General features: G+C 55.9%; 1 protein-coding gene and 1 long non-coding RNA gene across 10 annotated transcripts in view; one reads left to right on the plus strand and one right to left on the minus strand.

Annotated features, from left to right (window-relative positions):
* The window catches only part of GATAD2A (GATA zinc finger domain containing 2A), a 49,074-nt gene extending 37,466 nt beyond the window's left edge, over window positions 1–11,608 (minus strand). For 2 of the 5 annotated variants that reach the window (XM_048288176.1, XM_048288175.1), the window contains exon 1: window positions 91–310. In XM_048288176.1, coding sequence (XP_048144133.1) covers window positions 91–275 — 185 coding nt within the window. In that variant the 5' untranslated portion in view covers window positions 276–310. Of the gene's footprint in view, window positions 1–90; window positions 312–11,499 lie in introns of those variants that run through there. The other 3 variants (XM_048288178.1, XM_048288174.1, XM_048288177.1) reach the window with 3 other exon arrangements.
* An 845-nt stretch (window positions 11,609–12,453) lies between these two features.
* LOC125317998 lies at window positions 12,454–13,622 on the plus strand. Of its 5 annotated transcripts, none has more exons than XR_007200234.1 (4): window positions 12,454–12,520; window positions 12,667–12,816; window positions 12,857–12,970; window positions 13,010–13,622. It is a non-coding gene; the product is annotated as an uncharacterized LOC125317998 (long non-coding RNA). The 5 variants fall into 5 exon arrangements; XR_007200232.1 differs by having other exon boundaries at window positions 12,857–12,882; window positions 12,927–13,622; XR_007200231.1 differs by having other exon boundaries at window positions 12,667–12,822; window positions 12,883–13,622.
* The last annotated feature ends 2,374 nt before the right edge of the window (window positions 13,623–15,996 follow it).

Consider the following 15,996-nt stretch of genomic DNA (forward strand, 5'->3'; position numbering starts at 1 on the left):
CCGGCCGCTGCACTCCCGCAACGCCGGCGGCTCCGCTCGCTCCGTACCGGAGACAATAAAGCCCGGGAGAACTTTTAATCGCGAACTCACACGGCGCTGCTCCGGCAGCTCCCCGCCGCTCCGGCCGCATCCGCGCCGAGCCCGCCCCGCTCTCCCGGCTCCGCTCCGCTCTCCCCTCCGCTGTCCCCGCTGCTCTCCCGCTTGTTCCGGGGCTCTCCCGGCGGATCCCGTGGCGGCCGCGGCTCCCGGTGCCAAATAATGCGCCCCTCACACATGGAGTCGCGGCGTCACCGGGCGAGCATGCGCGGGGCGGGGCGGCCAAGCGGCGGCGGGGCCGGTGGCGGGGCCGGCGGCGGGGCCGGCGTTGAGGATAGCGTGGGGACAGCGAGGGGACAGCGCTGAGGACAGCGAGCACGGCGTGGGGACGGCGGGGCGACAGCGAGGGGACAGCGCGGGGACAGCGCCGGGGCCGGGCCCGCGCCCCTCACGGCGCAGCGGCCGCCGCCGCTTCCGGGCGCGGCGCGGGGGAAGCCAGGTTTGTGTCGCGGGCCGCCATTGGCCGCGGGGGTCGCGCGGCCGATGTGACGAGGGCGTTCATTGGCTGGAGGAGCGGGCGGGGGGGCGCGCGGGCCGCGCCGCGCCGTGAGGGGCCACGTGGAGGAGCGGGGACAGCGAGGGGACGGTGAGGGGAGAGAGGGGGGACGGAGAGGGGACGGTGAGGGGAGAGAGAGGGGAGGGAGAGGGGACGGTGAGGGGACGGTGAGGGGAGAGAGAGGGGACGGAGAGGGGACGGTGAGGGGAGAGAGGGGGGACGGTGAGGGGACGGTGAGGGGACGGTGAGGGGAGAGAGGGGGGACGGAGAGGGGACGGTGAGGGGAGAGAGAGGGGACGGTGAGGGGACGGTGAGGGGACGGTGAGGGGACGGTGAGGGGAGAGAGAGGGGAGGGAGAGGGGACGGTGAGGGGATGGAGAGGGGATGGAGAGGGGACGGTGAGGGGACAGCGGGGGGACGGAGAGGGGACAGCGGGGGGACGGCGGCGGGGGCCGCTGGAGGAGGCGGAGAGCGGCCGCGGGAGGCACCGGGACCGGGGGCAGGGCGCGGTTCCGCTCCCATCCCAAAACATTCCCCGCTCCCAAAAAAGCTCCGCAGCGCCGGGAACGCCGCTCCCCGCAGCCTCCAAATCGTCCCGGAGAATTTCCCCCCCCCCCCCCCCCCAAATCCCAGGAAATTCCCCCCCAAATCCCAGGAAATCCCCCCCCAAATCCCGGCTCCGGGATGGCGCAGGGAAAAAAGAGTTTTCCAGGGAAGCTCTGCAGGAGCCGGATCCAAACTCGCGAATTTCAGTTCTTTTACACCAAATTAACGGCGGAAGGAATTCGGAGCTGTGTTAATAATTATTATTATTATTATTAATTATTCTTTATCATTATTATTCCCGATTCCCAGATCCCTGGGATGCTTTTCCAACTAATTCCCGTTTTTTCCCCTCACCCTCCTGTTGTCACAACATCAAAATCAACCCCTAAAGCCCCCAAATTCCAGGATTTTTTAGCAGGAGAGCCCCAAAACCGCCTCTTTTCCCAAGTTTTTTTTTGGGGATGGGGGCTCTTGACTCCCAAGGCTTTCCCTAAAACCACTCCCAGCTTGATAATTCCCATTTTCCTCCCTAAAGGACGCAGCTTTGGGCTCCACGCTCCCTGGTTTGAGGGGAAATCGCCGGGAATTCGGGAAGGAAATTCCACCCCATGGGATAATTAGGGATGGGCTGGGGTTTTTTGGGATTTCAGGATGGAATTGCGGCACTGGGAGGGAATTTACGGATCCTGTGGGATTTCCATCGCTGTTTCCCACCCCATATTCCAACCCCAAGGAATTCCAAGTGTCCCTGAGCCTTTTCCCCCCATCCAGCACATCCCAAATGGTTTTTTTTTTTTTTCCCATGAAAAACCATGGAAAACCCTTTATCCAAAGGCACGGGAATGAATCCCAAACTTCCCCCCCTCCCTTCCCACACAGCGGATCCAGGGAAAACCCAGCGGGATTTTGGAGGAGTTGGGATTTGGGGCAGAATTCCGGAGGGATCCCGGATTCAGGATAAACAGGAGCTGCCACTTTTGGGATGCAAAGAGCCAGACCAGGAATGAATCCATGGAATTCATCCCTGTTTTCATGGAAAACACCCAGGGAAAGGGAATTTACTGGGAGAGAATGGCCTAAAATGTGATCACGGAATTCCCAATCCCAGAAGAGAATCCTGGGAATCTGCTGATCCCAGGACAGGCCCAGGGATTCATTCCCAGAGGGAATTCCGTGAACAAACCCCTGATCCAAAGGGAAAACCCTGGAGAATTCCCGTGGGATTGGAATTTGGGAGCTTCTCCCCACAACAAATCTCACTTTTCCCTTGGAATATTCCCAAAATTCCCTTCCCTCCAGACCCTCTGGCCTGTTTTTCCCACCTCATCCTGGCAAAACAGAAAATCCAGGAGCTCTCCCTGTTTTCCCTGAGGCTGGGAAGCTTTTCCAGGCCTGGGATATCCCGGAATGCTTTTCCAGAACTTTCCCATCCTGGAATTCCGCCAGGAGCTCTCCGGGTGCTCCCTGAGCCATCCCAAATCCAAGTTTTAGGGATTCATTTTACTCCTGTTTCCTTCTCTTCATGGATTCAAAACCTCTGGAATGAGGAATTCCCGCTCATCCCGGGCTCTGCACCCCGGAATTCCAAGCAGGGATGGGGGAAAATTGAAAACAGGAGCTGAAAACTTGGGAATTTTTGGCATTTTGGATCAAAAGCTCCGCTTGGAATCAGCCCATTCCCTAAAAATCCAAGGTTTCCCTCATTTTTCAGCCATTTGGGATGAAATATCCCAAATTTTGGGACGAAGGAGAGCGGAAAATTCCGGATGTTTTGGGAAAGCTTTTTCCTGCTCCGGGATTTTGGGAACAATCCCAAAACTTGGGATTTTTAAAGCCGAATTTTCAGGTTGGGAGAGTTCAAAGTGGAAGAATTCCAAGGATTTTTTTTTTTTTCCATAGGATTTGTGGTTATCTTCCCAAAGAATCTTGGGAATGGGAGGAGCTCGTTATTAATCGTTATTAATTAATTGTTATTAATCGTTATTAATCAGCTCCCAAAGCCTTTCCCAGTTCCAAACCCGGCCTGGAAAATCCCAATCCAGGGAGGGATTTATCCCCACAATCCCAAATCCCGGGATTCCGAGGGAACTGGGAATCTTTCCCGAGGTAAATGAGAGAATTCCAGGGAAATTCCCGAGATTTCGAGCAATTCCCAGGAATTTCTCCCCTCAATCCAGCAGAACATTCCCGAGGGAGGTCGGGGCTGGCACAATCCGGGATTTGGGAAAATATTCCCAAATATTTTTCCACAGACTGGGAATTCTGGGATCAGATTTCAGGGAACACTCTTCCAGGAAATTCCCTCTCCCCGGGATCCTTCGGGATGGAGCAGATCCTGTGTTAATTCCAAGCCCTGCCCATGGAAAAGCTGCTTTTTCCAAGGAAAACGGCTCCAAAATCCCTCAAAAAAACCCCTTTGGAATTCCTTGGAATATCCACACAAGAATTCCCGGTGCTCCAAGCCCTTCCTGCCTGGATTAAAGTCGTTTTTAGTGGAATTTCCTGGAATTTTCCTGGATTTTTTGTTACCTTTTTGCCTCGAGCTGGGCTTGAATTTAAAGCTGGGCTTAAGTTCAGGACCCAAATCCAGGTCCTGGAAGGGGAGAGGGAGCAGGGAAAGAACGGGAATCAATCCCAGGAATTTCCCAAGAGGGAAAAATGAACTTGGAACAGGTCAGAATCCAAGAAAAGGCAGGAAAAGAGGGAAAAAAAGCGGGAATTTGGGATAAAACCCACCCAGGATAAAGTGAAGTTCTCAAGATTCCCTCACAAAAGCCGGGAATGTTCCTCAGAGCTGTGGAATATTGCCTGGATATTCCCGGATTTTCCAGGGATCAGCATTCCTGTCACATCCCAAATCTTCTGTGCCACTTCCTGGCTGAAAATTCCATGGATTCCACTTAAAAATCCCATGGATTCCAATTCAAAATTCCATCGATTCTAATTCCTGTCAAGCCCAGCTGGATCTGCGCTTCCCAAAGAATTCCTTGGGAATTTCCTCAGGGAATAAATCCTGGAATTCGTGATCCTGATGCTTCAAGGCTGGATTATTCCAGGATTATTGATTTTCCTGGGATGAATCCTTGCCAGTCCCCAGGATGTGCCTTTGGAAGAGGCTTTCAAATCCCACTGAAATCCAAAATCTGGGAAAGCCCGGCTTTATTTCCCAAATAAATCCGCTGGAAGTTTGGTTAGTCCCAGTTTTTGGGAATCTGCCTTTTCCCCAAGGATTTTCACTTCTCCAGCTTTTTTTACTCCAAGCTTTATTCCCGTTTTTCCTGCTGGGAAGGAGTTGATTCTCAGCACGTTAAAAACGCTGGGATTTTTCCCGAAATCCCTGCTAATTCCAGGAATCCCTGGAGTCCCCTCCCCATTCCATGCCGGGTCATTCCCTAAATTCCTTTTCCTGCTCCAGAATTCATTCCTTCCTCAATTTCCATTTTGTGGGATCATCACCGAGTTATTTCCATCTATTCCCAGTTTTTCCCAGCAAATTCCCAGGGAAAAATATTCCCAAAGCACCTCAGGAGTTCACAGCAATCCTGGATCTGAATCCCAAAATTCCGAGAGCGCCTTCCCAGAATTTTTTGGGTGGAAAATCCCAGGATTTTGGGGGGGGGTAAGGGGGGTTAATTCCAAATAATTTTATGTTTCACCAGTTGCAGCTGTGGTTTTCCTGGGATTTTCCTGCTGGGAATGCAGGGAGTGGGAAGGAGCAACAGGGAGGATTTGGGAAGCTGGGATCCAGGCTGGAGAGTGAATCCCAAATATTCCTACAGGGGAGGAAGAGCCTGGGACTCCTGGAAAAATTCCATGGATGCCATCCCAAAGCTGGGAAAATTCTATGGCTATCACCCAAAGTTGGAAAAGTTCCATGGCTATCACCCCAAAACTGGGAAAATCCCACCCAAAACTGAGGCACCTTTGCTTTCCCAGGAAGAGGAGGAGGAGGATCCTTCATCCCGCAATTCCAAGCCCGGGAATTCTGTGGGAATTCTGTGGGAATTCTGTGGGAATTCCAGGAGAAGGAGAGGCTGAGGTTCCCCAGCATCGTGTCCCGGGAGGAAGGAAATTCCTCACTTCCCATTTATCCCAGAGAAATCCTGGAATAGGAACCCAGGCGGCTGCGCTTGGCAGAGGATTATCCCAAAATTCCAAAGATAAATTCGGGATTAGAGGAAAAAAAGGCGGAATTTGAGAGCTAAAAAGAAACCAGCCCCAAATTTGGTTTTATGCCAGGTTTTATCCTGATCCCATTTTCTTGGGATCCTCTGGATCCAAATCCCAGATGTTGCCAGCAAATCCCAATTTTTTCTCTACCCTCCATGGAATTTCTGTGTCCTGGAATTCCAGCCCTCATCCCAAATCCCTCTCCAGCTCTCCTGGAGCCCCTTCAGCCTCTGGAAGCAGCTCCAAGGTTTCCCTGGAGTTTCCCTTCTCCCATTTCCTGGGACACTTCCAGGGATCCACAGATTCCCTGGACAGAATTCCAGCCCACTGGAAGTGCTCAGATCCTCTCCTGGAAATGGGAACATCCTGGGATGGGAGAGATCCCAAAGTTTTTAAAACTCCTTTATGACTCCTCCTCCAGCTCATCCCAGTTTTTTCCCAGCCCTCATTCCAGAGGCTCCCGCCTCTCCCAGGGAATATTTTGGGGATCTCCCCGCTCTTCCCTCAGGAACGCTGCCGAAAATGTGCCGGAGGGCAGGGATAGGTGGGATTTGGGAAGGAATTCCTGCCGGGGAGGGGTTGGGATGGAATTCCCAAAGGAGCTGTGGATTCCCCATCCATGCCTGGAATGTCCAAGGAAATGGGAGAAGGGAAACTCCAGGGAAACCTTGGAGCTGCTTCCAGAGGCTGAAGGGGCTCCAGGAGAGCTGGAGAGGGATTTGGGAGAAGGGCTGGAATTCCAGGACACAGGGAATGGGGAAAGGGGAATTTGGATGGGATTTTGGGAAGGAATTCCTGACGGGGAGGGGCTGGGATGGAATTCCCTGGATCCCTGGAATGTCCAAAGCCAGGCTGGAACAATGTGGGATCATGGAAGGTGTGGGGTGGGGCTGGGTGATCCTTCAGCTCCTTCCATCCCAAACCATGCCAGGATTCCAGGAATAAATCCTTTGGGATGCCCGTTTTCCATGGATTCCCCAAACTGCAGCTGGAAATCTCGGGATGGGATGGGATCGATGCCCTTGGGCCCTTCCTGAGGGTCAGGGACACCCAAATCCTACCCTAAACCCCCCCCCAAATCCTTGGATTTCGCGCCTCCATCCCAAGGTTTAACACCTCTCTCCCATCCCCAGGGAAACTGGGATCGTTAATTCCGGATCAAAACTTATCCCAAGCGGCTTCCCAAGGAAAAGAGGCTGAGGTTGGGGGATTTTATCCCAAATTTTCCCATCTCCAGCCCCCACCTCGCTGCTCCCGGACAAGCCGGGAGCTGCAAGCCCCTCTGGAATTGCCCCTGGCAGCAGGAAATGGGAATTTTCCAAGGATTTGGGGATTTTTAGGAGCATAAAATGGGAATTTCAGCTCCATCTGTGGGATAACATCACCGGATTTATTCCCTGCAAGACGCAGCTCCAGATTTGTCCTTAAACTCTTCAAAAAAACTTCTTTTCCCAGCCTTTTTTGGGAGGAAAAAAAGCCAAATCGACATTTTAAAAGCCAACTTCCCGCTAAAAACATGGATTTTCCTTCCCACAACTCCAGTTTTCTCTCCTAAAACTCGATTTTCCTCTCCCAAAACTCGATTTTCCTTCCTAAAACTCTTCTTTTTTCTCCTAAAACTCCATTTTTTTTCTCCCAAAACACAGTTGTCCTTCCTAAAACTCCCTTTTCCTCTCCCAAAACTCCTAAAATTGGAGAATCCTGAAATATTCCCCACATTTTCTTGGCATTTGCTGCTGCTTTGTGCTCAGCAAATCCCAATCCCCACGTTTTTAAGGAGTTTTCATTCAAACAAAGTAACTTTTCCCTCAATTTAAGCAATACCAGAAGTTTTTCCCCCCCCACCTTTTTCCCATCGGGAATTCACTGCTGCCTCAAAATTTGTGAATTTCCTCAATCCTGAGATCCTGAAATTTTGCCAACAGCCTCCCTAAAAATAAAAAAATCCTAAAATCCGATTTTTCGAAGAAAAGAGTGGAAAGAGGAGGGGGAAAGAGGGGAAATGCAGAAATAATGGGGGTTTTTGAAACCCTCTCGAGGCGCAGCAGAGCTCAGGGTGAGAACCACACACACGAGAGCGATTGCTTTTCACACCCCCCCAGCAGCGCAGCCCCCAAACCGCCAGGAAATCCTAAAAAAAGCCGGGGCGAGGCCGAGGGAAATGGGGTGAAAATGAAAGGGAATTGTCTGGTGCTGATGGCGGCACTTGGAATTCGCAACTCCCGAGGGATGCAGCCCCGGAGCGGCTCCATTTGAAAGCCCCGGCTGGGATTGTCCCAAGGGATTGGACCCTCCCGGCCCGCGGGTTTGGGATGGAGCCCCGGGATTTGGGATGGATCCCGGATTTCACACAGACTCCTGGGTTTGGGATGGATCCTGGATTTCACACAGACCCCTGGGTTTGGGATGGATCCCGGATTTCACACAGACCCCTGGGTTTGGGATGGATCCTGGATTTCACACAGACCCCTGGGATTTGGGATGGAGTCCCGGGAATCACCACAGACCCCCGGGCTTTGGGATCCTGGATTTCACACAGATCCCTGGGATTTGGGATGGAGCCCCAGGAATCACCACAGACCCCCGGGATTCACCACAGACCCCTGGGATTTGGGATCCTGGATTTCACACAGGTCCCTGGGTTTGGGATGGAGCCCCGGGAATCACCACAGACCCCTGGGATTTGGGATGGATCCCGGATTTCACACAGACCCCTGGGTTTGGGATGGATCCCGGATTTCACACAGACCCCTGGATTTGGGATGGAGCCCCGGGAATCACCACAGACCCCTGGGTTTGGGATGGATCCCGGATTTCACACAGACCCCTGGATTTGGGATGGAGCCCCGGGAATCACCACAGACCCCTGGATTTGGGATGGAGTCCCGGGAATCACCACAGACCCCTGGGTTTGGGATGGATCCCGGATTTCACACAGACCCCTGGATTTGGGATGGAGCCCCGGGAATCACCACAGACCCCCGGGATTCACCACAGACCCCTGGATTTGGGATGGATCCTGGATTTCACACAGATCCCTGGGATTTGGGATGGATCCCGGATTTCACACAGACCCCTGGGTTTGGGATGGAGCCCCGGGAATCACCACAGACCCCTGGGTTTGGGATGGATCCCGGATTTCACACAGACCCCTGGATTTGGGATGGAGCCCCGGGAATCACCACAGACCCCTGGATTTGGGATGGAGCCCCAGGAATCACCACAGACCCCTGGATTTGGGATGGATCCTGGATTTCACCCAGATCCCTGGGATTTGGGATGGAGCCCCGGGAATCACCACAGACCCCTGGATTTGGGATGGAGTCCCGGGAATCACCACAGACCCCTGGATTTGGGATGGATCCCGGATTTCACACAGACCCCTGGATTTGGGATGGAGCCCCGGGAATCACCACAGACCCCTGGGTTTGGGATGGATCCTGGATTTCACACAGATCCCTGGGATTTGGGATGGAGTCCCGGGAATCACCACAGACCCCCGGGCTTTGGGATCCTGGATTTCACACAGATCCCTGGGATTTGGGATGGAGCCCCAGGAATCACCACAGACCCCTGGGTTTGGGATGGATCCTGGATTTCACCCAGATCCCTGGGATTTGGGATGGAGCCCCGGGAATCACCACAGACCCCTGGATTTGGGATGGAGCCCCGGGGGTCACCACAGACCCCTGGGATTTGGGATCCTGGATTTCACACAGGTCCCTGGGATTTGGGATGGAGCCCTGGGAATCACCACAGACCCCTGGATTTGGGATGGAGCCCCGGGAATCACCACAGACCCCTGGGATTTGAGATGGATCCTGGATTTCACCCAGATCCCTGGGATTTGGGATGGAGTCCTGGGAATCACCACAGACCCCTGGATTTGGGATGGAGTCCCGGGAATCACCACAGACCCCTGGATTTGGGATGGATCTTGGATTTCACCCAGATCCCTGGGATTCACTGCAGCCCCCCAGTTTTTGGGATGGACCCTGGATTTCACTCTCATCCCTGGGATTTCACACAGACCCCCCAGGATTTGGGATGGATCCCCGGGAATCACCACAGATCCCTGGAATTCACCTCAGACCCCCAGATCCTCCTGCGGACCCTCAGGTTTTCCAGCAGATCCTCGGGATATCCTCGGGTTTTAGGGAAAACCCCTGGATTTTGGGGGTTTGGGACAATCCCTGAGGTTCTGTCCCAGCCCCTCGGGTTTTCCAGTGGATCCCCAGCTTTCCCTGCAGACCCTCAAGTTTTGGGCCAGATCCCCAGGATTCAGGGCAGACCCTCGGAGTTTTGAGGAACAGACTCCCAAGTTTTCCAGCAAACCTTTGGATTGTCCCACAGACCTCAAGAGTTTTGCTCCAGAACCCCAGGTTTTCCAGGAGAATCCTGGGATTTGGGACAAACACTCAGGATTTCCTGCAGAGTCTCGAGTTTTAGGGAAAACCCCTGGATTTTGGGACAGATCCTCAGGTTTTGCTCCAAACCCCTGGCTTTTCCAGCAGACCCCTGAGTTTTCCAACAGATCATCAGATTTTGGGACAGACCCCCGAGTTTTCCAGCAGACCCCTGAGTTTTCCAGCAGACCCCCGAGTTTTCCAGCAGAACCCCGAGTTTTCCAGCAGAACCCCGTCTTTCCTTTCACACCCTCAGATTTTAGGCCAAACCCTCAGATTTCACCCCAGACCCTCGACTTTTCCCTGGGGTTTTCCAGCAGATTCCCAGCTTTTCCCTCAAATCCCCGCGGCTTTTCCCAAACCCCTCAGCTTTTCCCCAAACCCCTCAGCTTTTCCAAAATCCCTCAATTTTCCTCAAACCCCTCAGCTTTTCCCAAATCCCTCAACTTTTCCCTCAAATCCCTCAACTTTTCCTCAACCCCCTCAGCTTTTCCTCAACCCCCTCAGCTTTTCCCTCAAATCTCCCAACTTTTTCCTCAACCCCCTCAACTTTCCCTCAAACCCCTCAGCTTTCCCCAAATCCCTCAGCTTTTCCCTCAAACCCCTCAGCTTTTCCCAAACCCCTCAGCTTTTCCCTCAAGTCCCTCAACTTTCCCTCAACCCCCTCAGCTCTTCCCAAATCCCTCACTTTTCCCTCAAACCCCTCAGCTTTTCCCAAACCCCTCATCTTTTCCCTCAAATCTCCCAACTTTTTCCTCAAACCCCTCAGCTTTCCCTCAAACCCTTCAGCTCTTCCCAAGTCCCTCACTTTCCCCTCAAACCCCCTCACTTTTCCCCTCAAACCCCCTCACTTTTTTCCCCTCAAACCCCCTCAACTTTTCCTCAACCCTCTCAGCTTTCCCCTCAATTTCTTCCCCAAGCCCTCCTCTCTCCCAGCCGAGCTCCTTCTATCCCCGCACAGCCCCGCGTTTCCCCGCCCCGTGCCCAAAACTTTATCCCGGTTTCCGGAGTGCCACTTGGGCTCCTCACGCACTCACACTCCCTCACACCCTCACACTCACGGGGGACACCCACGCCGCTGTCCCCAAGGCTCCGCTGGCTGTGGGGTGGCTGTGGGGGGGCTCCCTCAGGGCCCGCCCTCAGCGCGGAGCCCCCCGCGCGCGCTCCCCGCGGCCCGGTGGCCCCGAGCCGTGGCCTGGTGGCCCCGGTGGCCCCGGCGGTGGCCCGTCCCCTCCCCCACTCCCCTCCCCCGCCTTCCCAAGGCTCTGGCACCAATAATCCGCCTTTGCTGACATGCTCTGGTGGCTGTGCCTATCGGGCAACTCCCAGGATGCACTCCCGCTCCTCCCTGGCACCCCCTCACCCGTGCCCACCCTCCCTTCGGACTTCCCAACCTTTTCTCTTTTTTTGTTTTGTTTTTTTTTTTTATTATCCACCCCCCCCCCCCCCCCACACACACACACCCGGCCGTACTTCCCCCCCCCCCCCCGTGAACCCCCCCCACGCTTTCGCGCTCTCCCTCACCCCAAATCCCCGCGTCCCTCAAGGGGTCCCCCCTCACCATAGCCGGGTTCGCCCCCTCCTTTCTCCCCTCACGGCCGTGCCCCCCTCTCGCCCCACACAAACCCTGCACCCCACCCCCCCCCCCCCCCCCCCCCAGTTCTCCCTCCCGGCCGCTCCCCCCGTTGCCCCGAGCGCCCCTCGGGGGAAGGGGGGGTGTGTGTGGGGGGGTTTCCCCTGTCCCCGTCCCCCGGGGGGGGCTCGTGGGGCGCGGGTGTCACTCACTGTCCGGAGCCCCCTCAGAGCCGCCTCCTCCTCCTCCTCAGCGGGGCCCGGCCCGGACTGGGGCCGTGGGGGGAGGGGAGGCGGCTCCCTCAGGTGGCCACTGACAGGAGGGGGGGGCGGGGGGGGTTGCGCGCGCAGGGGACCCGCCCCCCCCACCCTCCCCTCTCCCCCCCTCTCCCCTCCGCCCCCTCCCCTCTCCCCCCTTCCCTCCCCTGTGCCCCCCCTCCCCTCACGCCCCCCCCCCCCCCCCCCCGCGGGACCCCCTCCGTTGCCAGGCAGATTTGGGACACCCTCGCACCCGGCCACGCCCCCTGCCCAGGCCTGGGGCGCTGCGTTGGGTGGATTTTTTTTTTAATCTTTAAACTAATGACTGACAGCCGCGCTGGCCAATGGAAAGGAAGGTTGCCCGCCCAGCGGCCAATCGGCGCGGAGAGCACACCGTGGCCTCGCCCCCCGTAGTAGCAACGAGGGGAAAGAGGCGTGGTTTGGATTTTTTGACTGACGTGTAGATTGGCCAATCAGCGCCACGACCCCGCGGTGCGCGCCTCGCCCCCGCTGCGAGGGAGGAAAGGGGCGTGGTTTGAATTTGATTGACGCATGCGATACCAAATGGGAACTAGCGGACGCCCAGCGGCAGCCAATAGGAGCGCGGCCCGCGGGGAGAGGGCGGGGCGTGGGCGGGGCGGCGGGGCCGGGCCCGGCTCCTCCCGCCGGGTCCCCCCGGGGCCGGGCCGCGCGCGGCTCCTCCCGGGGCCGGCTGAGGTGATGCGCGGCCTGGGGAGGGGCCCGGCCGCCCGCCGCTCTTATCCGCCCGCGCAGGCCGCGCTGAGGCCGCAGATAGGGGGGGCCGGCGGGAGGAAGCGGGGGGGGAGGCACCGGGGGCCTGGCGGAGCCGGTTCTGCGGGGCGGGGTTGCGGCCGGGCCGGGTGAGGGCCGGGACTCGCGGCAGAGCCAGACGGGGCCGGGGGGGTCAGGGGGAAACTGCACCGGGAGCCGCAGGAGCGGCCGGGAGGAGGGGCAGGTCCCGGTCCCGGAGCAGCTCCAGGTGCCGCAGGAGCAGCCGGGGCAGGGTCGGGTCCCGGACCCGCAGCCCCAGCCGGTACCGAGGGCCGGGAATGAGATCCCGGTGCCGAGACCGAGAGCAGCGGGACCCGGTACCGGGGGCAGCTCCCGGTCCGGTAGCAGCTCCAAGCGATGCCGGGAGCGGAGATGAGCTCCCGGTCCGGTACCGGTGCCGGGGGCAGGGCCCGGACCCGCAGGAGCGGCAGGGAGCGGGGTAGGGACAGGTCCCAGTACCGGAGCAGGGATGAGGTGCCGGTGCCGGTGCCAGGGATGAGGTGCCGGTGCCAGGGATGAGGTGCCGGTGCCGGGGGCAGGGATGAGGTGCCGGGGGCAGGGATGAGGTCCCCGTACCGGGGTAGGGGCAGGTCCCGGTGCCGGTACCGGGGGCAGGGATGAGGTGCCGGTACCGGTACCGGGGGCAGGGATGAGGTCCCGGTACCGGTGCCAGGGGCAGGGATGAGGTGCCGGTGCCGGTACCGGGGGCAGGGATGAGGTGCCGGTACCGGTGCCAGGGGCAGGGATGAGGTCCCGGTACCGGGGGCAGGGATGAGGTGCCGGTGCCGGTACCGGGGGCAGGGCTGAGGTCCCGGTACCGGGGGCAGGGATGAGGTCCCGGTACCGGGGGCAGGGATGAGGTGCCGGTACCGGACAGGTCCCCGCTCGTCCCCCGCGGGTCGGTGCCTCAGGGGCCGATCTGGGTCAGAGGTGCCCGGGCCGGTCCGGCCGCTCCCGCCGGGATCATTCCCGCAGGGATTTGACCTTTGGGATCGTTCCCGTCGGCATTTCCCGCATGGATTTAACCCCTGGAATTCCAGGGATGAGCCGAACCCGCCCGGTCCAGCCTTGGAGGCGGGAACAAAGGAATGAATAAAAGGAATTTTCTTCCATCAACTCCCTGGATTCCCACAAAACCCGTTCTCATTCCAGCCCCGAGCCTGCTGGAAAGCTCGGGAATTCCTGATCCAGCGTTTTTGGGCACCTGGGAGTGAGAGAAAGAAAAATCCTGGGAGAAGGAAGTTGAAGTAAAGTGCTGGGAATTTTGAATGCCGGCACAGATCTTCCCTCGGTTCTTCTCCAGTTTTTTTCTGGGACTGGATCTTGCCTCAGTTCTTTTCCATGGGAGGTTCCTGGGATCAGCTGTGCTTCCACTCAGGATAGCTGGGAGCTGCTCCCAGCTGATTCCCAGTGGGATAACGCTGATCATTCCCAATCCTGAGCACAAATGGATCATCATTCCCATTTTCCCAGCGCAGGGAAGGCACCAAATCCAGGGGTTTTTTTTCCAAGCAGAGAGCCAGAGCCGGAATCCAGAGCTCCCAGTTCTCCTCCCTCCCTCTCCACGTGGATCCAGGCAGGGAAATCCCAACTTTTCCACTCCATAAAGATTCCCAGTTTCTGGGGAACGCCTCCTGTGAGTCCGGACAAGGGATGGAGGGATGGGAATAACACTGGGAAAACTGGGAAAAGGGGAATTTGGGAAGGAATTCCTGGCTGGGCTGGAATTCCCAGAGAAGCTGTGGCTGCCCCTGGATCCCTGCAATGTCCCAGGCCAGGCTGGGATCATGGGAAGGCTGGAATGGGATGATCCCGAAGCTCCTTCCATCCCAAACCATTCCAGGATTTCCTGCACGGGACAATTCCAGCTCCCTCTGGCTCAGGGAACGATCCCAAAAAGCTGCCGGCTCCAGCTCAGCATTCCCAACTTTCTGGTGATCCACGAAGGGCTGGGATCCTTGGGAAGAATCCTTGAATCCATAGGGAACATCCACAGGGAACACATCCCAAGCTGCTTCCCTTGCTGTGCTTGATTCCTGAAAAATCCATGGAATTCCGCGTTTCTTCCATCATTTTGAGGCTTCCAACCAAGTGGGATCAGCCGGGAAAAGTCGGGAAAAAGGAACTTCCAAAGTTTTCCTTTTGCTTTAGCAGTGAAATCCAAGGGAAATCGGCTCTGGAGCGAAGCTGCACTGGGAATTCCGGTGCTTCCCACAGAAATTCCGGAGGGAATCCAGGAGGAGCAGCTGGGACAGCTCCGTTTTCCTCCAGGGAAGGATCTGCAGCTTCCATGGGGAATTCCCAGCAAAAAGGAAGCTCCCAGTTGGGATCAAATTCCCGGTTTTTTGGAGCAGAACCTGCTGGGATGAAATTCCAGGGAGGAGCTCAGGTGGATTTGGGAATTCCGCAGTTCAGGTTTGGATTTCGTGGGTTTTTTGCCAGGTTTAATTTGGGAATTCATTCTGTTTTCTTGGAATTTGAAATGTAAGCTGCTGGAAAATTTGGGAATAAAAGGCACAAGGAGGAATTTTCCATGGAAGCAGATCCAGGATGATTAAACAGAGTCGAATCCATGGGAAAAAACAAAAAACCACCCCCAATTCCAGGTGTTTGATGCATCCATAAAATCCTGAGTTATCCCAGATTTCCAGCAGCTCCCAAGGCGGCCATTCCAAGCGGGGAAATCCGGGAAAAACTAACGGAATTCTGGTGTAGAAGAAGTAAAATTCCACTTTATTTAAAAATCCTTCTAATATAGAAAACCAGAGGGGGCCTCGGGATCATCCCGGATCCGGCTCATTCCAGGGATTCCTGGATTTACAGCAGGGCCCACAAACACCGGGAAAACACCGGGAAAACGTCGGGAAAACGTCGGGAACGCTGCTGGGATAACGGGGAGAGGGCCCAGCCAGGATTCATCCCCGTTCTCCTGCATTTCCACCCAATTCCTGCTGGGAATGGCGCTGGAGAGGGCAGGAATTCCCTGAATTCCTTCCCGGCTCGAAGCAGGGAATTCCCTGCTCATCCTCAGCTGAGCGCAGAGGAGAAAACTCGGGATTTTTGAGGGGGGTTTGGAGGAATTTTTCTGGGAATTCTTTGGAATTCCCAGGTTCCCGGGGAGATTCCTGCTGTTGGGAATGGAATCCAGGAGGGAGAACAGCTGCAGGCTCTGTACAGCAATGCCATTTGTACACTATCTACAACCAGGGACGGGGCGTTGGGAGGGAGAAATTCCAGATTTTTCCATGAAAAATCCTGGAAAAAAACCCGGTACAATTCCCTAAATTCCAGCTTCAGGAGGAGGATTCTGTTTTTCAGCATTTCGTGCTCGTTTCTCCAGAGAATTCCATGATTTTACAAGGAAAAACTCCAATTAAATCAAGCCCAGAGCAAGATTGGAGGGAGTTTTGGGTTTGGTTTTTTGTTTTTTAAGCCAACTCCTGGATTTTTTTTTTTTTTTTTTTTCCTCCTGGTTCCTAAAAAAATAAAAAAATCCCAAGGAATTTCAGCTCCTCCTTTCCGGCTCTGCTCCAGAAAAAAATTAAGGAAAAGCTCCCGAAAAAAAAAGAAAAAAAAAAAAAAAAAAAAAAAAACCTATTAAATAATTTAATATACAAGTGGTAAAAAGCTCTGTACATTGTCCCTAATGTACACCCGGGA

The sequence above is a fragment of the Corvus hawaiiensis genome, chromosome 28 (genome assembly GCF_020740725.1).
Source record: "Corvus hawaiiensis isolate bCorHaw1 chromosome 28, bCorHaw1.pri.cur, whole genome shotgun sequence".
Lineage (NCBI taxonomy): Eukaryota > Metazoa > Chordata > Aves > Passeriformes > Corvidae > Corvus > Corvus hawaiiensis.